The 25,276-nt window shown below is 37.6% G+C and overlaps 1 protein-coding gene across 1 annotated transcript in view; it reads right to left on the bottom strand.

Annotated features, from left to right (window-relative positions):
- The window catches only part of NEBL (nebulette), a 241,033-nt gene extending 216,647 nt beyond the window's left edge, over positions 1 to 24,386 (bottom strand). Inside the window, exons 1-2 of the mRNA XM_042889190.1 lie at positions 24,279 to 24,386; positions 23,310 to 23,404 (exon numbers count right to left, since the gene is read on the bottom strand). Of these exons, the coding sequence (XP_042745124.1) occupies positions 23,310 to 23,404; positions 24,279 to 24,347 (164 nt within the window). The 5' untranslated portion in view covers positions 24,348 to 24,386. The remainder of the gene's footprint in view (positions 1 to 23,309; positions 23,405 to 24,278) is intronic.
- Between the last annotated feature and the right edge of the window lie 890 nt (positions 24,387 to 25,276).

The following is a 25,276-nucleotide window of genomic DNA, read 5'->3' on the forward strand; positions in this document are numbered from 1 at the left end:
GTCCAAGTCCAAGGTGGCCAGACATTAACAACTGGGCTCAGGAACAAGTGAGATGATCAGCATGCACACCTCAGGATTTCCCACAGCTCAGCCTCTTGTCTGCATGGTAAACATTCATAGAGCTAGCACTTTCATAGAAACACAGAATCTTAAATCTCATTTAGTTCCACCCTCCTGTCATGGGCAGAGCTGCCACTCACCAGTTCAAGTTGTCTAGGGCCCCATCCAACCTGGCCTTGAATCAGCTACTGTTCAGAGTCCAGTGTCCAGCAACTTCTACAGTGATTTCTACATTTCTTTTTAGCACCAGAACAGAAAGAACCACTGCACTTAGTTTTTTTAATATACAAATAAAAGACCAGGTAAAATACCTAATGCCAGAGTCTTGTGTCCAGATCTACAGTAAAAGAGCAGAGCTGAAGCCAGAAATTAAGGCCTTGTATTTTTTTTTCTTTTTTTTCCTATCTTGCCCTATGACTAAGTAAACAATCAACTCATAGCAGATCAACTACATGAAGAAGACTTAACAACATCACTTCATCACTAAAATTGGAAGAAACGCTTATCTAACAGAACGGGAAGCAACATGTTAAAATACACCTAAGAAGAAAATTCAAAGAGAATAATGAAGATAAGATGGTTTTCATGACAGAAGCTGCAGTTTATTGGATTTAGTAATGACTTGCTGAGAGCATCTTGATGATAAACAACATTCACTTGACTTTGGCACTCAGTCAGCAAGACATGAGACATATCATTGCATGAAGATCATCACATAGTTTCTGTGCATTTGTTTTGTGTATTAAGCAAAAGAGAATAAAGAAGGAAAGACATTTAACGTACGCATTACACAATAACACTTAATACATTTGTGTGAGAGATACAATGAATCCAAAATATGCTTATGTGACAAAAAAAAAACTTACTCATTAAATCTAAGACTAATCTTTCATGCTTTGCTGATCAATAAGTACACAACATAATCAAAATGGACAAAACACATTACTGGATTACAGGATGAATGGCACAATGAAGATAATACAACTCGCTACGTTTTCATTTATATTCTTTAAAGAACTAAAGAAGAGTTTCTCTGTTCCTTTCTCAAATTCTGGAAACTAAGCATACTTTGTAGAATACTATTATCTAGACACATCTAGACTTAGAAGTTTCAGCATTGACATTTTAATTTTTCCAGACAATTTGATTCCTAATTACTCAATTAATTAAGTCACTAAGTTGTAATCTTCATCAAAGACTGCTGCTGGAACATTTAACCCTTACAGCATTTTAGGCTGCTTCTCTCAGATTTATCTGACATTCCCTGTACCTTTGTTGGGGAGTTTTTAACTTTTCTTCCAGTATTAAACAAGAAGCTGTGTAGTGCAGTCAACATGCCCAAGGAACAGGATGCCATCCAGAGAGACCTAGACAGAATGAGCAGTGAGCGCAGGGGAACCTCATGAAGTTCAACAAATCCAAGTGCAAGGTCTTGCACCTGGGTCTCCGCAACCCTCTCTGTCAGTACAAACTGGGGGATGTAAGGAGCACAGCCCTGCAAAAAAGGAGCTGGGGGTACTAGTGAATGGGAAGCTGGAAATGAGCCAGCAATGTGTTCCCACAACCCAGACAGCCAACTGTATCCTGGGCTGCAGCAAAAGACATATGGCCAGCAGGGTGAGGGAGGTGATCCTGGCCCTCTACTTTGAGCTGAGTTCATCTGGAGTTCTACATCAAGATACGGAGTCCTCAAGAACAGGAGAGACATAGACTTGCTGGATCATGTCCAAAGGAGGACCACAAAAATGGTCCCAAGGATGGAACACCTCCCCTATGAGGACAGGCTGATAGAGCTGGAGCTGTTCAGGCTGGAAAAGAGAAGGCTCCGGGGAGAACTGAGAGCAGCCTTTTAATATCTACAGGGGGACTGTAAGAAAGAAGGGGGCAGACTCTATTGCAAGGTCTGCTGTGACAGGACAAGGAGAAATGGTTTCAAACTAAACCAGGGGAGATTTAGATTGGATATAGGGAGAAAGGTTATTTTACAATGAGGGCAGTGAGGCACTGGAACAGGTTGATCAGAAAAGTGGTGAATGCCCCATCCTTGCTGACACTCACACTGGCCTCATAATGTTCCAATCATTTTTCCATGAACATTTTAAATAGAAGATACTGGTACCTAGTAACTGAAAAGTTACATTTAAATTTCTTCAAGTTTGTAAATATATTCAATAACATAACCTTTATTTACTTTACACCACACTAAATTCAAAACACGCTCAAGAACAAATAGAATCATGTGCATATATGAAGACTAATGAAAACGCTAGCTATATTTTCTATGAGAAAAGACAAAGAGAACAGTGAAAATACTTATACTGATGTAGCATTTAGTGTTTCATCATAAATACTGATTTTCACTTAATGTAGGAAAAGTGAAACTTGTCTGTCTCTACATACTATTACCATGTATCCTTACAAGTTTTTGCTGCTCAAAGCTTTCCACTATAGAGCTGCAGAGGATGCATACAAAGTCACTCATGCTGGTAAGCTAAAATAGTCTCAGACATGATGCTAAGTGCATCACTTCCTCATGCGCCTCTTACTACATATGTTTGTGCCTTACTTAGGTTGCTCCTATGGAACAACTAAACCAAGAGCAAGCCTACAGCTTATTTTTTTTCCCTAATATTTCCACAGTACTTCTCTGATCCTGCATACTCATCACCTTGCAAGTTAAGGAGCTTCCATATCTTGTTTTCTCTCTCACTGCAGTTCAGAGCATTAGCAGTGTACTATAAAAGGACTCAGCACCCCTAAGGGACTTGTTCCCTTTCACCATTACCTAGAGGAACACCTGAACATAAAGAACAGTATATACCATGGGGGTCCAAATTTTATGGCTTGCCTAAATCACACTGAGTGAAGAGGATTTGTCTTGGGCCACAGATAAAACATATAATTAATGAACATAAGTAACTTTTAAAAAATTATTATTAAAACACAAAAAGAGGGCAACAAAAACACAAAACTAGTGTGTTGGATACGGATGGTGTATACTTTCAGATAAATAGTGTCTTACCAGTATTGAGTGTTTAATGGTTAGAAAGAAGGTCTTCAGCTTTTACATATTGTTTAGGTATTAACTGACACAATGATAATATTTTATACACAGACTACTGTGACATTTGGTATCTGACTAAATTCACTATTTTTCCACATGTTTTGTAAACAAAATAACATTTTATATATATAATTTTTTTTTCCATCTCCGCTGGACAAAGATCTAATCAATATTTCAAGTAAATTAACTTTAGTGATTAAAAATAATCAATTTTAATTATATAGGAACTATTCCATGAACAAAGAAAATCCTAATTTATGTATAGGCTGAAGTATATTTCTTGCATAAGATATTATAAAGGCAGAACAAGAATTGCATTCATAATTTCCATTTCACTTCACAGATAATGTCAGAATAATACTTACAAGATTATGGGTACATTTATAACTAGGCCAGAAATTAAATATTAAATGCATATCTCGTGGAAAATTTAGTTTAGCAAGTAAATGAGTAGGGAAAGGTTTGCTCAAAAAGAAATTAAATGGATTTTTTTTTCCATGAATTAAAATATCCAAGTCTAAATGTTGAACTTGAGCATTTAACTCTCAAGAAAAAAATTTCAATACAGAATTATCCTCTTTCAAACAAAGTACTTCTATGGGTTCTCTCACTGTGACAGGATTCAGCTCACTATACCCTTGAGCTTCAAGGTTTTCCAGATCTTTTTAAATTACTCAAAGAATGACAACAGTAACACTCACAGGTAACAGTCATACATGGGCCAACTGTTAAGCTCCTTTAAATCTGGATCCATGCATTACCAGATAGCTCATTGACATTAGTCACCAAACAAAAAACACTGAGCAAGTAAGAATATTTCTTAGTAATATATTCAATGCATATTGTGTGTGAGTAGTACAGACATAGGCAGGAATATAAAAGGATCAGAGAAAAACTTTCCTCTGCAGTCGCACTTCTAAAATCCCAGTAACAGCATAAGAATTTTTCTATCTCAAAATGGTCAATTTTTGTTACTCAAAAAGTAGGAACACCAAACAGATAGCAGCTGTTTGTTTCTTGCTTTTTCAAAAGTTGTAAGTGGTGGTCACGTGGCAGACTCAGGCTGGTGTCTAAAGGCAGCAGCAGTAAGCAGGCTCATTGTTTCAATACAACCGGGAAGCGAGCACTTCAAAAAGCAGAATGAAAGTGGGGATGGGCTCTATTGGAAGTCACACCACCAGTTGAATGATTCCATGTGGTAAAAGGCAGTGCAATGCTTTGCTGCGGACTGAAAAACCAACTGAGTTTAAAAAAAAAAAAATAAAAATAAAAAATAAAAGAGAGAGAATTCTGGCTATTCTGTAGGCAGGCAGGGCATCACAACACGATGCTGTTTTCTTCCTAAAATGAATCCAGCCATTGTAAATCAAGAGCCACAACTTCAAACTGTTAGAAAAGTGGTCAAGGGAATACACTTCTGTTGCAGTGTTGACTAAAAATCATGGCTACATGCCAACTACCACCTCCAGAGAGCCTGGTAAATAAATAAATTCAAAAAAACTCATGACTAGCCAGCTGAGTATCCCAAAAATATACTTTAATTGCCTACAAAATTATCAACAATGTAAGAAAAATGTCTTCTGAGTTTTTAAATTTAAAGTTACATTAGTAGTAGTTGGTATTGTTTTAATTCCTATCAAAAAAAAAATCAAGGATGGATTACTTCAATTTAAGACTTACTACACTCACAGTATCATAAGCAGAGGTCTTTAGTCCAAGAATTTGTATATTTCTTCTACTACATGTAAATAAAGATTTAACAAGAGCAAGGAAAAACACACATGAGATTATGAAACAAATAGAGAGCTCAGAGTGAGGCGATAAATCGCTGACTTGGACTTAGAAAATTAATTTTTTATGGAAGATCATAGAAAGGGTTTCCACATGCTGAACGAGCACTAATCACATTATTCTGAAAGAGTAAAATGAAACTGTAAAAAAAATATTGACTTAAAGTGCAAATGCAGAACAAGAGTTGATAGACGATTGAACAAACCTTTGTTGTGTTAAATGGAGACATAAATACTTTGAAATCCAAGATGTTAACTTTTTTTTTTTTTTACATTAATAATATGAATAACAAGAATCTGAAGATGACAACAGTGCAGGGATACAATCTCCCAGAGGTTCGTGCACTGTGAAGTAACAGAACACAAAAATGAAAAAATAAAATGGAGGTATTGAAATTTTTCCTATCCCACAAATTTGCTTAAGTACCTATAAAGTACTAAGCGTGAGAATACGAGGAGTCAGTAGGGGTTCCAAAAAACTGAGGCCATTGTTTCGGACAGCTGCCCACAGATAACCACCGTAAGTCAGCTCCCACACACAGGACGAGTCCCATTTCATGAGAAGTAACTCTCAGGGCTAGCCCATGGAGCTGGAGTCAACATAACTAACAATGAATAAAGTCTGTTTGCTCTATCATAAAGTAAGATTCCAGTTCATCTGACTCAACACGTTTATTTCTTCACTGACTACAAAGACGGACAACCAGAACAATTATTTCAACTCACGTACACGGGATGCGTCGGAGGTAGATGAGATAAATGCCACCCACAGCTTTCCAATAAAGGGATGTGACAGTATCAGAACAACCATAATAGCGTACAAGCATCTTAAAGCAGAAAGCCAACAGAGCTGTGTGAATGCCACGTTAAAAATACCCATTATTCTCTCTGAATTTTCACAGTATATACAGGAAAAATTCTAAAAATCCACAATAAATTTTTCGACCTTGATAGGATCCAGAATGGCATTATTTCACAGTGAAACTGTAACATGTATACTAGCCAGAGAGGCCAAACTATAATTGTTACATCGTATAACACCAACTTCTTTGGCCTGGCACAAAGCACCCACATACCTGGCCTAAGATTTACTTACATGTTCTAAACTAAAGAACACAACATACCTGTACTTTATAATATATATGGAACAGCAGGATGAATTCAGGCCTCATAGAGGATGTTTGGTTTTGTTTTACTTTTTAATGAATTTGCTAAAATTTATTTGCATTTTTTTTTCCTGAAGTCTGGTCTGTGTTTAAGGCTCCAAGATTTTGAATAACACTCCATCTGTCTCAGAGGTGCTTGCTTAAGTTTTGATTTCACAGATAAGTTACAGAAAAAGCATGCTAATGTTGCAAATTTCTCCATTTCTGAATTCTTCTGAAATATACTGCAGAGGACGTAAACAGAAATCTTGAGTCCTGCTTGTAAAGAAATGAAAGACCTCAAACTTTCCAAGAAACCTTAAAATTCATTAATTACAAATACTTAAACATATGCAACAGTCAGCACATCTCTAAATACTTCCCTTAGCTGTCAAAAATATTTATTTACTTACTTAAATCAAACTTCATGACACTTAATCTCTAACATACTCCTCTCCTGGGAACTGAAGTCTAACACTACATAAAAATGAACCATGATCTCCTCTCTATCCTACAGCTCGTTCCTGTTACAAACGCAAGTTCTGCACTGGAATTGCAGTCCCATGAAAGTAAATGGCTACACAATCGGTTTTCAGATTCACCTAGAAACTGCATTGTTTAAAAGGCAGCAAGTCAAGATTATCTAAAACTAAAACAGAACAATGTACAACAATGTAAATCACATGTTATGTAAGCTACATAACAGATCAACCAGTACAAAGACACTTATTGTAAGATACGTTGTGAAGATAGAGGTTATTAGAAACATTCAGCTGAAATCCACACCCACGCTGTGTACTTGCTTTCCTTACAACGTATCTAGTTATAAGGATATTGTAGATATACTATCATAAATCAACAGATCTGTTTCCGTAACATGTTACTAAGCAACTGTAACCAAGACCTTCTGTAACTGAGATTAAAATTCCAAGGTAACAATAATCACATACAACATCATATTTAATAGTCAAGGAAAAATAAACTTGCTCATACTAAAAGAAAAATATCTGTTTATGGTTTTTGAAATAGCTTACATAGAAAAGGCAAACCTGTGTGTACCAGTTGGAGGCACTTCTCCCATACACCAAATCGTGCAAAGATCTATCAATCTCATTATATTTTTCAGAAAAACCCCGAAATTTCTTCAAACAAGTTTCATTATTTACCATGTCCATTTCATTCTTATACTTAATGCCATCCAAACTATACAGAAATCTAGACTACTTTCAATAATGTATTATTATGAAAGCTTTCAAGAAATTTCACACTGATAAATAGGGTACGAAAGAAAATAGTAATACAATAATTTATTTGCTGCGTTTAGAACATGAAAGCATTTTTTCTAGTCACAAATTCACTCAAGAAGAGTGAATTTTCTAATTCAGAAGACTTTTCTAATAACTGACAGGATTTCATATGCTGCATGTCCCTATCATTCCAACACTCAAATGTTTGCTAGGCAGTACCAGGTAACGTAAGGAAACAAGTTCAGACAGAATATAATAGAATAACCCCTAAGCAAAAGAAGTGAAAAGCATGTGAAAACTTTCTTTCAGTCAGTGCTGACTTCTTACAGAGTTTCAGACAAAGTTCAAGTTACCTGCCCTCATTCTGAATGTGACTAGGTATTTTAACAGGCAACACAAAGTTAATGGAGGAAGACCCATTTCCCAGTACACTGCTCTGCACTCAGTGAAAAGCCTCTACAAGAATAGAAATCATCTGAAATGGAGATAGAACTTTCCTTGAAGAAATTTGTTCCTTACTCAGCCTGGTTTCTAGGAACTTAGGGCTGCCACTGATCCTTTTTTTTGCTCCAACTGCACCCAGCAATGGAACATGGGGCAATGGGCACAAGCTGGAACATAAGAAGTTCCATACAAACATGAAGAAAAAATTCTTTATTTTGATAGTGGCAAGAGCAATGGAGCAGGCTGCCCAGAAAGGTTGCAAAGTCTCCTCTCTGGAGATATGCAAAACTGGGCTTGACACTTTCCTGTGCGACCCACTGTAGGGAACCTGCTTTAGTAGAGGACTGGGCTAGGTAGTCTCCAGAGGTCCCTTCCAACCCCTATGATTATATAACGTACACATCCCACTTGTTTGACAAATTCTTCCTTTACACACATGCATCTTTGCAATCTTTTTCTTCAAACCTACACTGCATATACACAACACCTGCTGAGAAGAAGATGAGACAATAAACACGTGACAGACATTAATCATGTCGCTTAATGTGTTCCTGGCAGGCTCTCAGCTACCATGGCAAGGCAAATCATTTAACAACCTATGTAGATGGAACAGAAAGGGAAACTTGCCAGCATTAGGTAAAAAAAAATAAAAAATAAAAAATAAAAAATAATAAAAAAAACCTTAAAAGTCAGGACTGGATGTTTTAAACATTTAATGAACATATAATACGTGCAGAGCCCTTTCTACTCTGAATTCTCATGCAATAGCATCAACATCTGCACTCCAGCCTTCCTGGAATGTCACATTTTTGCCTCTCCTCATTCCAGTTTCTACCAGGGCGTGCTTTAATATGCTCTTACTCTCTGCCATTGCTACTGTGTAGTAAGTGCTTCTCTCACCAATGCTTTACATATTTCTTGTCTTACAGACATGGCTGCTAGTCTTAATAATTTATATCAGTTAAAATAAAACTGTATTCTCCACTATCCTACTGTATACTTCTATTTGTAATGTCAATAAAAGCTTTTCTGCTTGCAGTAAGAAAGAAATCAAACCATAACAAGATATTCCATTGAGAATGTCTTTCCCTCTGGGACAAGGATGCCAAATTGAGCACTCAAAGTACAACAAGCAGTATTTCTTAACATCTTGCACTGAGAAAACAGAACATGGAGTAAGTAGAGACCTATTTCAATTACTTTTCAGAGACACTATCACTTACCTGTGATGGGAAATGCTGAAGAGAGAAGCAACAGTTCTAATAGTCAACTATCTGAAAAGCACCTTCAACTATCCTCTTCAAAACCCTGTCCAGAAAAACTAGCACCATATCACAGTCACAAGGTATTTTTCAGTATTTAATCCTGCCAAACTTCCTTTAATACTCTACATTTAGGACAAGGGTGTTTCAATCAATTGTCCTCTCCTTCACTGGACACTCCTTGCACTAGGACATGAAGAATTCCAGCCCTTCACCACAGACATTTATTATTTTATAATGTTTTTCCCATCAGCTCTATGTAACTAAGCTCTCTGGGTAAGATGTCCCACAAAGACAAGGCATTAACCAAACAAATGAAGTAATTGATGAGTGTGTTCTTCAGGTACTTTACTTTTAAAATGATAATGCAAATGCTTTTCTAACTTTGCAAGCTCTTTTCCCTCCTGTTTTTTGTTTTGTTTTACAGGAACAGTAAAAGTATTTTTTACTTTTTGCCCACCTTAATTGCAAGTTCAAAACAGCTGGGATGAATTCCCATGCATCAACATAATTGTTTATGAAGGTCTACTTAGTACATGCTTCATAAAGATAGTGGCATATGGAAAATCTTTCCAGCTCAGATGTCTATTTCTAACAGTACCCACTGGTTTCATGTACAGTGCCTTCCACATTCTAAAGGTGTGATTGTGCTGTCCCTATTCAAAAATAACCCCATCACTTCCTTGATAAAACTGATGGCTGCCTGATTATTTATAGAAGTCTGAATGCCAATGCTTTCCCAGCTCTTGCCCATCTCTCTTTTATTTACTACAACCAAAACAAATGGCTTTTTTTAGTATACTTGTTTTATAGAAGATACTGAAATTATGCCTTGAATGCTTTCTGTGATTCGTTATTTCTTTAAAGAAGGTACCAAGTTACTGTTTTTTCTCTTATTTTACTTCAGAAAAATAAGACTTCTGAAATTACTTATTCTGAAGTCTTAATTATTCTGAAAATACTTCTGAAAATTAATATCGGCTTTCTTACAACTAACAATGAAACGGAACAAATCTGCAAAAGACTGCAAGGAATGCATGCACTGAAATGGCCTACATAATTCTTTCCAGAATTAACATTTTTCAAGTAATAATGTATCTCACATCTCAGTATATCTTTTCACTATAATAAACAAAGGATGAAAAAACAATACTTTGTTTGGCATGCACAAGTTCTTACAAGTCTAGAATCAAAAAGCATCTGGATCAGGTGAAAGTAGGCCTGCATACACAGAAAAAGCAAAGGAACCATTTTTAACAACTTCAATTTGCTCACAGTTACAAAGCAAATAGCTCTGTTATGTTGCAACACAAAAAAGCACAAAACCATAGTAGTTCAATTCACTGTGAAAAACAAGAAAACACCAATGAGTCAAATTTAAAATCTCCCAACCTTAGTGTCTCTCTTCTTTATTGTAAACGTGAGACAGTTGCTCCTGGCAACATAATACAAATTGACATTACTTTGTATTTCCAGTAAGAAAAGGTAGCTATGCAAATGAGAGCTTCCCTTCTCCAAAAAGTTTCCTTCAAATAAGATTTAAATACAAAAATACAGATCCATCATTCACAGGATGTGAAGCATGTTTTTTCACAATTTTTTAATTACTTTAAGTTTAAAGATACTGATAGTATATTTTATAGTATTTTATATAAACGTGTACTAATTATACATAATTACAGAAGACATCAAGCTCCAAAGGAAATCTTCTGATTTACAAATCTAAATTTATTTGCATAATATCAAGACCAAAAACTCCAGCTATCACTATCCACTATTAGTTTTAGACCTCGAAACAAAACCTTCCAAAATTATCCTACAGTGAGCAAAACCCAGCGCGGGTAAGGAATCCAAGCCAAATAAATTAATTCCACATGTTTGGAAGAAGGTAGATTTGAATATACTGAGATACTGTCCTTGTGAACATTTTAACAGCCTTGGGATTGTTTGGAGTCAACTATGTTCTAGCTTATGACTTTGCTTCCAAGGATAATATTCAACATGCTTCTAGATTCTCCTTCCAACATGTTACTTGATGTATTGAAGTAATGGGGAGCTGATCTTAATTGAAATGCATACAAAAAAAGAAACACAATTATTAATAAAGCCCTAATAAAACTAAAAAAGTATGCCTAATAAGGAAATTAAGTTAAAATTGGACAAGCATACAGGTATAAAGCCTGCATCAAAGTGCTCCACAAGGGCAATAGTACCACAAATTTCCTCCTATACCTTCAGATACAGAGGAGTTTCTCATACTCATGGGCCTTTTCTTTAAAAAACGCTTATCAAAATGGTTACAATCCAGAGACAGAATTCAGATTACAGAATTCCAGCTGTATTAGGACTCCATTGTCCTGAAAATAGCATATTTTCTCTCCTTCCATGTTTACAGACTGTTTAACAGTGCCTAGAGTCACAGGACAAGGAACAACAGTTTTAAACAGAAAATTTAATTGGATATAAGGAAGAAAATTTCTGTGACAAGGGTGGTGAGACAATGGGAGATGTTGGCCAGAGAAGGTGCAGATGTTGAAAAACAGGTTGGATAGGTCTTCAAACAACCTAGTCTAGCAAAATGTGTCCCTACCCATATCAGGGGGTGTGGACTAGATGATCTTTAAGATTCTTTCCAACCCAAACCATTCTACGACTCTGTGGTTTGTCAACTGACATCATAGCAGTAAATGTAACATACATACGTACTAAATGTACATATATAACAAAATTAACATAACTAACACACAATATTTTAATGTTTTAACTTAAAAATGGTAAAATACATCTAAGCAAAATAAGTCCAACTAGCAAAGCTAAATACTTTGACCATGGAATCTACCACTACTGTAAAACCAGAAGTGTTTAATACAGCATGAGACGTTAGCTACTATTAGCTGCTTCTACTAATATCACTTATACCGGCTGTGAAGTAGTGCCTTATTGTAATAAATATTTTGAAAACACACACACACACATCAAAAGACTGAGATATTTACAGCTGAGATCCAGGATGTATACAAACAATGCAGATGGAAAATACAAGGGAGACATCTGTCTCACATCATGGGCAGTGGTCATGGCACATCATGCGTTGAATTAGTCACACTTGAAATATGCAACAGAGAAGAGAAACCCATTGGAGTGAGAAGCTGAACAACCAGGTGTGACTTTGAAAACATACAATGAAAAACGGCAGAAAGAGGCCAATCTGCTAATCTAAAAAAGAGTCCGTGTCTACAGCACGACAGAAAGGATAGAATGGAGCATGCCATGAAAAAGAAGGAGCTACCATTCCCCTCAGGGTGGAATAAGTAATTAGAGAAAAAACAATCATTATTACCCTATTTCCTTCAACTTTTAAAAACATGTTATAGTCCTTTGCGTCCAAACCCAGTTTGACAAGCTTAAATTTTCCTTTTGTTAATATACTCCACGTACAGCGTTATTCTGCATAGGAGACATATAATCTGTCATTGCCTTTTGAGCAGTAAGAGATTCCTGCTGCTGACTCAAATGAGGCTTGAAACAGCAGTAGCTTGATCACGAAAGTTAAGCATTTAATCAGTGCAAGGAATGTGCGTTATTCCTTTGAGCTCATCTTTCACAAAGGCAAAAGTCACCCTGAAAGAAATCTTCAGCACAAGATTTACTACACGTAAAACTTGACCAGCTTCCATTCAGACTTCAGGATCTCCTTCCAAACTTCCTGCAGTGACAAGCACAGAAATCCGTATTTATAAATAATTGCTAAGTTTTCCAAAAACAGTCATTGGTACTGGAGAAGCGTAGGAGTCAATAAAACCAGATATGCCACACTTAAATATATACTTCAAAATAATTATGTGGCTATGCTGAGCTGTTCATAATCGATAAATGCAAAATCTAAGTTATTACTACACAGAAGAATATCCATTTTTATCTCACTGAAAAAAAAAGATTTCCAATATATTCCCGCCTGTATTAAACTGCCAGAAAAAACGATCACAGATGATACAAACCATTTTCACAATTCTCACCACATTTCTTGGTTTCTCCTCAAGCTTTTCATCTTCACTGCAACATTATTTAGCAGCTTAATATTTCAGTGTTCAAAAACACTTCTCAGTGGGCATCAAATTCAGCGAGAAACTCTATTTTACCCAATTGTCACAACTTTCCTTATGAATTTCTAACTTCATAACACTTTTAAAACATCTTAAGTTCCTCAAAGCAGGACTAAATCTTCAGTACCTGCAGTGCCAATAAACTAAATCATATTTCATGTAATAATTGCATCTCACATTCTATTCTGAATACGCATTTACTATTGTTAAGCTAATGCCATAATTAACAGAACTCAGACTGAGATATCCTGCATCACCCTACAAGAACCAAAACCTGGCTACGTGGACAAGCATGAAGTGCAGCAGGCTGGCCATTAACTCAGCCGGATCTAAGCTCCTTTCTCTTCCTTCTTCTCCAATCTTCTTCCATCCTTGCTAATCTGTATTTTCAACATTTCTAACACAACAATAATATAAGCCATTTGGTTGTTTAAATAATGAGTTGCCCAAGAATGGCTGTGTTTCATCTCCCTGGGTTACCCACGGTTCTTGAGATCAAAATAAACCCAAAGTTCATGTCATGATCCAAACAGCTATCTAGCCAGCATGAGAGTACCCCACTCCTAATCAGAACAGAAAACGTGACCACTTCAGAGACCAAGTTTGCTATTGCTAAAGTGAAAATCTCAAACAGCTTTTTATAAATTAATTATCTTCTCCATCTCTGTATTGTTGATTTCCTTACATGCACACATATCCTTTTCTTTTTGTGCAAGTAGTCATGTCACCACTGTTAAGTTTACTTTAATATTTTCAGCCTTGTTCACTAGGTCTGCCAATCCCCTTCGGATATTTCAGGGAATGAAATATTTTATTCTAAATATATTTTAGTTTTTCCTCCAGTCTGATTTCCCCTTTCACCATTACTCCTGACAATTTTGTGATAATGCTACAGAGTTATGCTAATAACTGTTGTAACAAACTTCATCTGCTTTCTGGTAGCCTGACAAAAATCACATCAAGAATTGCAAAATAAAAAAAGGTTTGTAAATTTTAATGTTACGGCAAAATTTACAACAAACACACCAACACAATAGGCTATTCAACAACAGATTTTGCACAAACCTTCTTCCAACAGGCATTCCTTCCCTTTTCCCTCACATAGTACCATTTATCAAACACACGATCAGGCAATTCCTTTAAGGCAGGTTCTTTAACAAGCACACTGCAGCCAAGACCACATCAACATGGAAAGCACAATGCTGTTGTAATGGTCTCCTGGCCAGCCACTAGTTAAGCACCCTTGCTGCTAGAAATTCACTTGTTGATCCCTTTTCTTTCTCTATGCCCTGACAAATCCACTCTTGCGTTCACACATGCACGTAAACATTGTCATACAGCACATGAACACCCTATTTGCTGTATTGAACACATGGCTCTTGACACTGTTCTGCAGGAATAGTTTATGTATTTTATTTTTAAAAAGCAACATCAGTGCTGTTTGTTGTGGGTTGGGTTTTTTCTTTTTTTTTTTCCTCAAGCTGAGGCAAATTATCTCATTTTAACAATTCTCCCCTCTACAAAGCATAGTTATTTCATTTTTATTAATCTAAAAGCAGGATCTTGTTGTTTTGATCATTTCCCTAAATATTTGTATTTACAGTACTCTCATACTGTAAGGAATTGTATTAGAAGTATTGAATTCTTCCTGAGTAAAACTGGAACAAAACAAAATGAAAACAGCTATTATCATTTAGTTTGCCAAGTTCAAAAAAAAAAAAAAAAACCTGAGGTATAATATAACTCAATTAAAATGCAGTACAAATTTATTTTTAAATATGCAAACTTGGCATTACACCAAAACACCTGTGAGAAACACCCTGCCATTTCAAGAGGCAGAACATGATGGACTACCTCCAAACAGTTGCACTCCTAAGGAAAAAGAATGCAACGTGGTTCTTTGGAAACTGTGAGGCAAGATCTTAGAAGGAAAGTTACACAGCTTCTACATAGTCTTACATTTTATAATACTCTTTGGAAAGTGTCTATGCATCCCCCAGAAAAGCTTTCGTAATATATGCTTAAATAGTTACTGGCCAAATTATGATTACTTTTTCATCTCTAAAAATAAGCTGCTCTAGTTCTCTCCCAACTGTGACATTGATGGCATATTTTTATGTCCTCCTCCCTTAAGATATTACGGGATCAACTACAGTCATACAGTTCTACTGCAACTGAGAACAAAAGTATATGGGGGAGTAGAGAAGGAAGAGACAGGTGGAGGAGGAAATACAAGAGATGAAACATTCTGCACTGCTTATCATTCAGACTCTACCTCCTGGTACAAACAACCCCATTCTCTTCAGGCTCCATAACAACAAAGCAAAAGAAAACAGCATGGTTGATTCTGATACATTATCAATTTTAACAGCAAGGGAGGAGAAATGTTCTAATTTGTGAATGAAGAAAGAGAATTACCTGTGTTTTAGTGGCTTTTCAATAAGCTGTTTTGAAAGATCATACGATTACGTGCAGAATGAGCCAGCTGATTTCATTTCTATGTGGACAGACCAGTTAATCAACAAGTATTTCAGCCACTTCTCCTCCTTTTTAAGGAATCTAACATGACACAACTCAACTCTGTGCAACTTCTACAATATCTAAATTTGGCAAAACTTCTGTAAGCACTCCACATTTAAATTATACAAGTAAAATGAACTGACTCTCAGTCATGATCGTTAAGTTATCCAGATAACTATGGCAAGCCTTCAGTGATACTGTATGTAAACATCAAAACTGTTCACTGACACTGAGCTGGTTGGCATAATGTTGTCATTCTGCATCATCATCACCTACTCTGAAAATTCAACATGACATGAAAGGTTGGAACATACACATTTTTCTTCAAGCTTTACAAAAGAAATAATCTGTCACAGCAGCATCTTTACTTATGACCATCAACAATATTAACAGAACAACACAATTTCAAATTCAGAAAAACAAAAGTAGATTTAAGTTCTTTAGCAAATACAACAGGAAATTATATGGCTAAGAGAGTTTAAGATCCCCAAACAGTTAAATCACAAAACTGTTAACAAAATATACCATCAAGACTTCACAGGCTTGCTACAACCAGTTATTACCCCTTTTAAAGCTCAAGCTGTGCAATTCAAACAAATGAATTATTTGGAATCACAAAATTTCATCTATCATCCTTGTTATATTGCCTGAATATTTTACTAAATACAACTGAAACAATCTTCATTGATATTTAGATAGGTATCTCAAGTAGTTATATCTATTTTTTAAAGTTACATTGAGAATGAAGAGTGGTTAAAATACCAGCAAGTGAAAACAAACAATTAATGAAAAGGTCTAGCTACAGAATCCCAAAAATACTCATTCTTTATCCTGTGACTATTGGTACTAAACAGATGCCTATAATCTTACTAGGAAAAATTGGTTATTCTAAATGCAGTCTGTCGTGAGCAGCGATCATATAAATTAAAATAACGTATTTACATGAGCCAAGACATAAACTAGCAGTAGATCAGGATTTCACAGAACAAGGATTTCTACAAGCATGACATATAAATGTCTTTGAATATCATGCTTATTGTAGTCTTACACAAAAATAAAATGTATAATACTCACTCGCACATTTTCTTTTTTTTTTTTTTTTTTTTTTGCCCTAGCAATGTCCTAGGTAACACTGAACTGTAACCATCTCTTTGAAGTAATTACATCAACTGGCAGAATTCCAAACACAGGCCCTATGCTCACATCAGGTACTAGGAGCTACAGTCACAGTCTATGAATTCACCCACTCTAACAGAAAAAACGTAGCTCATCTCCCTCCGGGCAGTTTTTCTACTCCATTTGCACCAGCAGGGAAGCAGGCTGGTTGCAGCTAAGCTTGTAGCACTCCACTATGCTTTCCAAAGCCTGCAACAATCTGAACCAAGGGAGCACACAGAGCTCCCTCCCTACCCAACCACCAGCACGAGGCATTGTGTACAGGTCTTGTTCAAACACACAGCCAGGATTCAGCCAGCTAAACATGTTGAAATGGAACCTACAAAATTATTTGTATCCCATTACTGAAATACAGTCCCAGGGATCAAAATATTGCCCAACTCTTCCAACCCCTGAGTGTCAGCAGTGATTATACTTCAGTGATTCCTTTGCAACTAACCATCAGTCTCATGCACAGCATTCAACAACTCACCAACTGTTCTTGTGTGCCTTGTTCAGATAGCATAAACACAAACATCAAACACCTCTCTGAAATTCAAATAAATTTTGCCTAAGCAGCTCCTTCAGCTCTCCTAGCAAGGAGACATGGCTTCTTGTCCTATCGTCTTTTCCATTACTCAATATCATCAGTACTAATCTGGACATAATGCTCAGTTAACCAAGTCAGATACCACAGAAGCAAAAGCCTGTGTTTGCTCCACAGGAGTGCCTGTAGCTGTTCCTCATTTTTTAGCGATATTTCCACAAATATTCGCAATTATTACATTCAGTTTTATTTACTTTCTTTCTATGCAGAATTCAACACTTGATGTAGCACTTCATGAATAGGCATAGAAGATAAAGTACTTAATTCACTCATTGCTGCTCACTATCAGGAAGGAAGGCTGCACAGAGGTGCACGTTGGGCCCAGTTCTATTCTGTGCTTTCATCTGGTGATGTGGAAATGAAGATTGCACTTATTAAGTTTGCAGTGCACTTACAGGCTCTCCAGTGAGAAGGTAGATAGGATGGAAATGTAAGCACATTAAAGAACAGAATTAGAATATAAAATGAATTTAACAAACTGGGGAAACAGCCTAGGGAAAAAAAAATAAAATGAAGATTTAGTTGAGTCAGAACCAAGTAGAAGATCCCAAGGATAATTAATTACTCAGATAATGGATAACAAGTGCTGAGGCTGCTGTTATGCACAGTAAGATAAAAATATAGTCTGAATATGACTTAAAAAAAAATAATAATGAAGTGGTAAAGACTGTACTGGGTCTTAAGAGAAAACATACACAAGAACTGAATGGGCATTCTTTTCTGCTACTTGTGGTAATGCTCCATTGGGTGCTACAATTCAAACCAGATACATGGAAATTTCAGAGATAACTAAAGGTAGATAAACAAGAATGAACAGAAAATACAATCAGTGAGGAAAGAGAGCTGTTTAAAGACAATATGACTGACAGGAGATACGATGGATGTTTCCAAATACAGGAGTTTGTACTTCACAGGATGATGAACCAGAAATAACAGACTTAAACTACATATTCAGCTCTGACTTGAGCTGCTTCTCTAATAGTTCTGTTATTTGCATTGTTCATGTTATACTGCATCCTAAGACAAAAATCTTCAATACACAAAATTAATAAAGTGATAAAGTGCAAATCTTGGCCTCCTAAGGTTTACATGGAAGTTTCTGAGTTCTTTCTTTTCGTAAGAATGACCTTTTGGAGTTGGTCTATGTAATAGCTTATTTTTTAACAAACTAATAATCTGAAACAGCTGAAAAGCTCAAAAACAGAAGATTTTTTTTTAAAAAAACATGACTGGCAGCAAGGGTAATCATAACATAAAACAACCTGCTTCCTAAAGCCAAAATCAGGATTATCCTTTTAAGATGGTGTTCAGTAACAATTGATGATAAAGAATTTAAAAGAAAAAGTTTACTCTTTGTACTCTTTTCTGTATATCTTAGAAGTGACTTCAACACATTTCATGAGAATTATTCTTGCTACTTCTTACCCAACCTTTTCTCTTCTTGTCATATTTAAATTGAGAAATAATTATCCACTTAAATCAATGCTGAAAAATAAGATAATGCTAACTAATTTTGCCACAAATCGTAACATGACATACCTGTTCACCTTTTAAAAGCTTTTTGACTGGTAGAAAGAAAACTGTTGCATGTTTCACAGCTAAAATCAAGCCCCTGTTCTGAAGTTCCTCTTTAAAGGCAATGGATTCCATCTAATTGCCAACACCTGCGTTCTCTTCCAACTTATCCAACTGCCCAAAAGGTTGTATCATGGTTTTGGTTTGGTTTTCTTTGTTTGTTTTTTTTAATCATTTCCAAGCTGCTGTAGAAGAGCTGACATTTTTCATCTCCTCCCTGTCACACTTCAAAACATGAGGTTTGAGTGCATTTGTAGATTGAACCTGTAGTACAATTCTTCTAACATCACAGTATTTTGAACATATTTGTATTTGTATCTATTTCCTACTGGCACGAGTTTAAAAAAAAAAAATTAAACCTGGAAAAAAAACAAAGTGATGATGAGTTTTTCTTCATGTCAATATGCTAAGACCGATGGTAGTAGATTTAAATTTCAAAGTTATGTAATCATTCCATATGGTAACAGTCATAAATAAAAACTTGAATGAAGCTACCCCGTGTGTGGGCAATCAGCAAAATTTTAGATATCAACTATTTCAGAAGGATTTATTCCAATAGTTAGGCTGTTTGCCTTTGGCAAGAGAGTATATCAGGTTTGTAGAAGCTATTAGGTTTTGCAGAAATTAAAAATTACATCTCTGTTGGATATGTTCAAACATGCAGGGAGTCTGTTTCCATCAGCTAACGTGGAGAGCACGTTCCAAAAATATGCATTTCAGCTTCTACATTTCATATTAAAGAAAAACAGACTTGTGTTTTGGTCTACTGAATCTGTCAAAAAAAAAAAAAAAATGAACTATTTATATGAATATTTGTAAGAATAAGTTACCATGTAATCATCCGACATGATTCAATCATTTAACAAGCTTGAGAACTAGTACACAGTTAGTAGCAAAACTGAAGTTATTAGCCAAACCTGGAAGTGCCCAAATGCTAAGCAGCTATAAACATTCAAAATTTTTTGTCTATGAGGCCTTTCAAGTGAAATGTGAATGCAAGTAAACAGAGAAACATAATATCATAACCATGAGAATACTGTAACGCTTGGAGGTCCCAGCTGAGATCAAAGCCCCAGCATTCTAGGCACCACACAAACAACTAGAAACTATTCTGACTAAAACAGCTTGTAAGTTATGTAAGTAATAGAAAAGATAGCAGGAAGAAAAATGTGTAAGCTTTTAGATAAGAGAACTGAAAGGTCTAATGGAGACATTAAAAGAATGGTCTTCCTGTTACAGAGTTCCATGAAGTTCATTAAAGCCATATTAGATGCAAGCACACTTAAAGTTTTACCTCTTAACTAAGTTAAGGGATCTTTCATAAAACTACAGTTTTACAAAAGTAATATCAGAACTGCAGTAGTAGGAAACCCAGCTTCTTGGTCTGTGTTATTTCTGCTACCCAGTAGCTACTTTTGCTGTCAAGGTATTCATAACACGAGCAATGCATATACCCAATAGCTGAAAATGTGTTAAAAAAAAATAAAAATTAAAAAAAAAAAAAAAACTTGCTGTTAAAAAAGCAGAGTTTTAATCAGTATTTCTGTTCCATTCTACTGAATGCTGAAATTTGAAGTATTTCCTAATATATTACTTCTTGGCTCACTAGTCCTCATCAATCCATTAATTTCAAGCCCTTGTCCTTATGCACCATAAGTATAAACTGAAGTGAAATGTTCACAAATCAGTATCTTCTACTTGTATTAATTAATGGAAAAACAATTAGCTTTACAGTCAAAGTAACTTCTGCTTTTTACTCAGAAAATATTAATTGTAGCACCTGGGAATAAAAGAAATGGGATATTTCCATTTCATAGGTCAAAATACAATCAATATATCATCTAACTCTTGAACTAACAAATAGACACAGGAATGAAGATACATGCTTTCCAACTGGTCCTTATAAAAAGCTAACCACAGCTTCCAAACACATTAAATAATTTAGGGGCAATGCTCTCCTATTCAAATTAGTGCATATTTTTTCACTTTTGTCCACAAATTACATTCTCATTGATGGATGGCCTCAACAAACAGTCTAAGAGTAATTGTTCTTTGTCAAATGCTTGTAGGTGTTTGTGTGAGTAAATTTGCATTCTTTTCTTCACTGATTTTCTGATCAAGCAGTATTTAACATAAAAATGGATTTGCCTCATACTAATGAACCCTGGATAATACACATCATAATTGAAAATACTATAATGGCATCTGCTTGCAAATAAGGAAGCTTTGAGAAGAGTACTGTATCAAAATATTGTAATTTAAATAAATTGTGTATTCAAAACACAGCTTTGCACAGACAACATATTCCTACTTTGAAGGATATTAGATTTCACTGAAAACACAAAATGCATATTGGTCTTCCATAAGTCATTCCATAGGACTCTTATAATTACTTTTTAAAGTATCTCAAAAAAAAACCACCCTTATATATACAAAGCATACATTGTGTATATATATGTAATTTTTTTCCCCTTATTTAATAAACCCTTTTTTTTGTGGTTTTTACATTGTTTCTTTCTATTTCATACATCATGTTTTAGGAACACTGCAAACGTAGGGATTTGCATTATAAAACTTATTAAAGAAACTAATAGGAAGAACAGCAGTTGAACAGTATGCAACAGATCCATCATCCTTACTCCCCCTCATTTATGAATAGAAAGAGACACCATGCAACATAACTACATAAATGAAAAACTCTCCTGCAACAAAAATGAAATAAATACAGCATGGAAACCCCAACCCACACCACAAAGTGAACTTTGTAAAAACTGTTATCAACCATAAAAGAAGGAAAGATCAAGCAGTTAAAGAACCACCACTAAGATTTAACTCCAGAAAGTTTGGTAAAAGGCACCAAATTGTCATCAAAGCTTCAACCACTGTAAATTATATAAGCCTGTACTTAAGCTTTAAGTCAAACACTGCCAAAACCAGACCCCCTCTAGGGTCAGTAAGCTTTAGGTCAGGCTCAACTTCCAGCATGCCACTTGTTGAAGCACAAGTCTTCTTTCTTAGAAGCCTTCCCTACAGCATGCTAGACAGCCAACTGGCCACACATCATCACAGGAGGTCTGATGTCACTTCCCCTGCACTGCAGAGCACTTCAAGGAAAGCTAGAATGTGTGCAACTGCACATGCTCCTAAAGCAACTTAAGTACAGCTGTGCACACTGAAACAGGTGTTTCAAGTTTCAACAGCACAGCATTTTTTACAACAAAACTCACATTTTAGACAAATAGGCATTGCCTGGCTTCAGGTTTAACCTGGAATAAATGAATATATACCTGTTGAACTATTCCTCAAAGGCCAGCCATGGTCTGTCTACTTCAACATGAAAAAAAAAAAAAAACATTTCAAGAGGATTGTAAAAAAAAATATTTAAAAAAAATAATAATACGATGTGCCTATAGCTTATACTTCCTCTCTCTTAAAATATATAAGCATACTTAAGCAGGTAAAGGTAAAAACACTGGCAATATATGACTAACATTAGGAATAATACTACAATCAAATTTGGTTCAAAATTCTTTAGAAATATCCTTGTAACAAAATAAGTGTTTCTGAAGATGAAAACATACTGAAATGCACGTAATAAACCTTAGGAGCATGGTACAAAGAGCAGTAAGTGCCTTTGATATGTGTGTATGTGTCGTCAAAAGTCTCTTCTGAGTACATGCAAGCCAAGCATCAAAGCAGTCTTCAAAACCCAAATAACAACAACATCTTGGAATGGAACACCACATAATCATACTCTACAGCTGAAATTAATCCAATTTCTTTATCAAAAACTAACAGAAAATACAAAACACAAAATAGCACAAAGCATCAGAAGCAGGGAATTTTGTGAATATTTATCTTAGTAATCTGAGATATGTGAACAACATAACCATTTTAAAAACAGGTTGCCATAATCTGACCCAGGATATTGCCTCTGGTAAACTACACAGCAGAGAAGGACTTCGTTTTCTTATTACAAAAAGCTAATCAGGTCCATAACCTTTAACAGAAAGCTGCATAATGGACAACTGTAACCTAGCAGGTCAATAATGAATGTAATAGGAGTCAGCACCAGACCCAGCACTTTCTTGGAGGAAAGGACCTGTATCCTGAGATCTGATATTAAAACATTGCCCAAACACAACATAATCAAACATCTTCATCTTCTGCCACCTGAATGCAAGAATACTCCATCTGAAAAGATACAAACTGCTCTGGACTGCACTGCTTCATGGTAGATTAAGTTTTTACAGCACTATACACCTATTTGACAACATCCAAAGCCAGGCTTTCCTTTCATGAGCATTTCTGCAAGACCTGACATTTACAATACTTACGCATTGCAATAAGGTTTCTTTTCATATCCTTTGTAGTTATTCATGTTCAGAGCCATTTTACAAACTTCACAGTGGAAACATCCTTTATGCCAATACTGTAAAGAAATGTAAAGTAGCATTACTTACAATGCCAATGTTTTGAAAGCTATTTTAGGGCACAGGACATGTAAAAACACAGCTATACGTCAATATTTTTGGCCACGCATCATAGATTTCTGTAAACTACATCAAAGGAATCACTTTCATGCAAAATTGAAGGAGCTTCTGAAACGCTCTCAGAAATGCAAATTCTCTGTTGAAGTGAATACCGAGACCTCAGCACGGTGACCTTGCCAGAACTGTTTTAAAGATAACCGAAGCAGGAGTTGGACATTTTGGTCTAGTTAAAAAGAGAAGAAACGCAAGATGCGATGCGCAGCTCTTTGGTACGCGCAACAGAAACTACATTTAGTGCACAAGACGGCGTTTCCCTCCCACCGCCTTCCCTTCCCAGGGACGGCGCCTGGGCGTAGTGCCACAGCCCGGAGCGTTATCTATCTGCGAAGCGGACACGGCAGGGCCGGGGCTCAGGTCGCTGCTGCCGCACCCCGGTACGCTGCTCCCAGCACCGCCGAGGCACCGTTGCGTAAGCGGCTGCCGAAGCCTCGACTCGGGGAAGACGCCGCCAGCCCAGCGAACGGACCTGGCAGGCAACTTCTGCCCCCGGGAAGCGTCCCGGGCGGCCGCTGTTGCCGGCTCCCCCCTCCCCCCCCACAGGGTCCTCTTCCCCCGCCGGGTGCCCCCTACGGCCGCGGCGCGGGGCGAGCCCGGCGTCAGCGCGGCGATACGGCGACCGCCGCCCGCCCTGCGCCGATGAACGGCGGCGGGGCCGAAGAGCGGCAGCCTCCGGTACGGTGCGGGCCACCTGCCGCCAAGCTCCCCGTCGCCTCGCCCCCGGCCCGCCCGCCCGCCCGCCCTCCGCCGCCGCACCTTGTCCAGGCAGTTGACTTTCTCGGTGGGATAGACCACTTTCCCACAGCGGGCACACTGGGGGTTCATGGCGCGGCTCCTCCCGGGCTGCGGCTCCCTGCGGCCGAGGCTGCTGCGCGGCGGGCGGGCTGCGCGGGGCTGCGGGCGGCCGATGGAGCATCCCCTGCCCACACGGGGACGCCGGGGCTCCTCAGCGGCTGCCGGAGGGCGAAGAGGTCATCGACGGCGGCTGGGGAGGAAGCGGCGCTCCAGCTGACTGCGGCTCGGCAGCATGTGTGAGTGGGCGGGCGGGGAGCCGCTGCCAGTCGCCCCCGCCCGCTCGCCGCCCCGCATCCACCCGCCCCCGCCGCCTCCGTGTGCCTGCGCGCTCGGCTCTCCGCGCCGCCGGCGGAGTGACTCACGCCGAGCCCCGCGCGGGCAGCGGCCTCAAGCCAAGCCCACGGGCGCGCCGAGACGCGGCCAGCAGAGAGAGGAAGGGAGGGTGGGAGGAAAGAAGAGCGAGCGCCGCGCTGCAGCCAGCAGATATAGTGAGTGAGATAGAGAGCTCCTGCGGGGAACTGTCGCACCTGTCCTGGGTCCGACGGGAGAAACGCTGAGATGGCTGAACCCCGTCCCCGTGGAAGGAAGGAGGGCGAGGGCACCTCTCTGGATCTCAACGCTCCCAGAAGCGAGGCCCGAGACCTGGGAATAGAGCTCGGTGTGATGCGGGGTGGAAAAGCATTTCAGGAGAAGTGGAAGAGGTGTTTAATTACTTAAAAGGCAAAAGGACACTAAATGCATTGAAACTTTGAGGGGAGCAGGGAGTTGTCCTCACTCAAGTCTCAATGAAATCCTTCCAGCAAATCATCTTCACCTGGGAGCTGTGGGAGCCCCACCTGGAGGGACTTGTGATAGGAACATCGTATATAAACGAGGTTTTCACTTGCAGACCTATCACTCCCATCAGTGTAGTGAGGAGCATGTGTGCATTTTTTTTTCTTTTTTTTTCTTTTTTTTTT

Source organism: Lagopus leucura, unplaced genomic scaffold (assembly GCF_019238085.1).
Source record: "Lagopus leucura isolate 7727_CA_CO unplaced genomic scaffold, USGS_WTPT01 Super-Scaffold_100157, whole genome shotgun sequence".
Taxonomy (NCBI): Eukaryota; Metazoa; Chordata; class Aves; order Galliformes; family Phasianidae; genus Lagopus; species Lagopus leucura.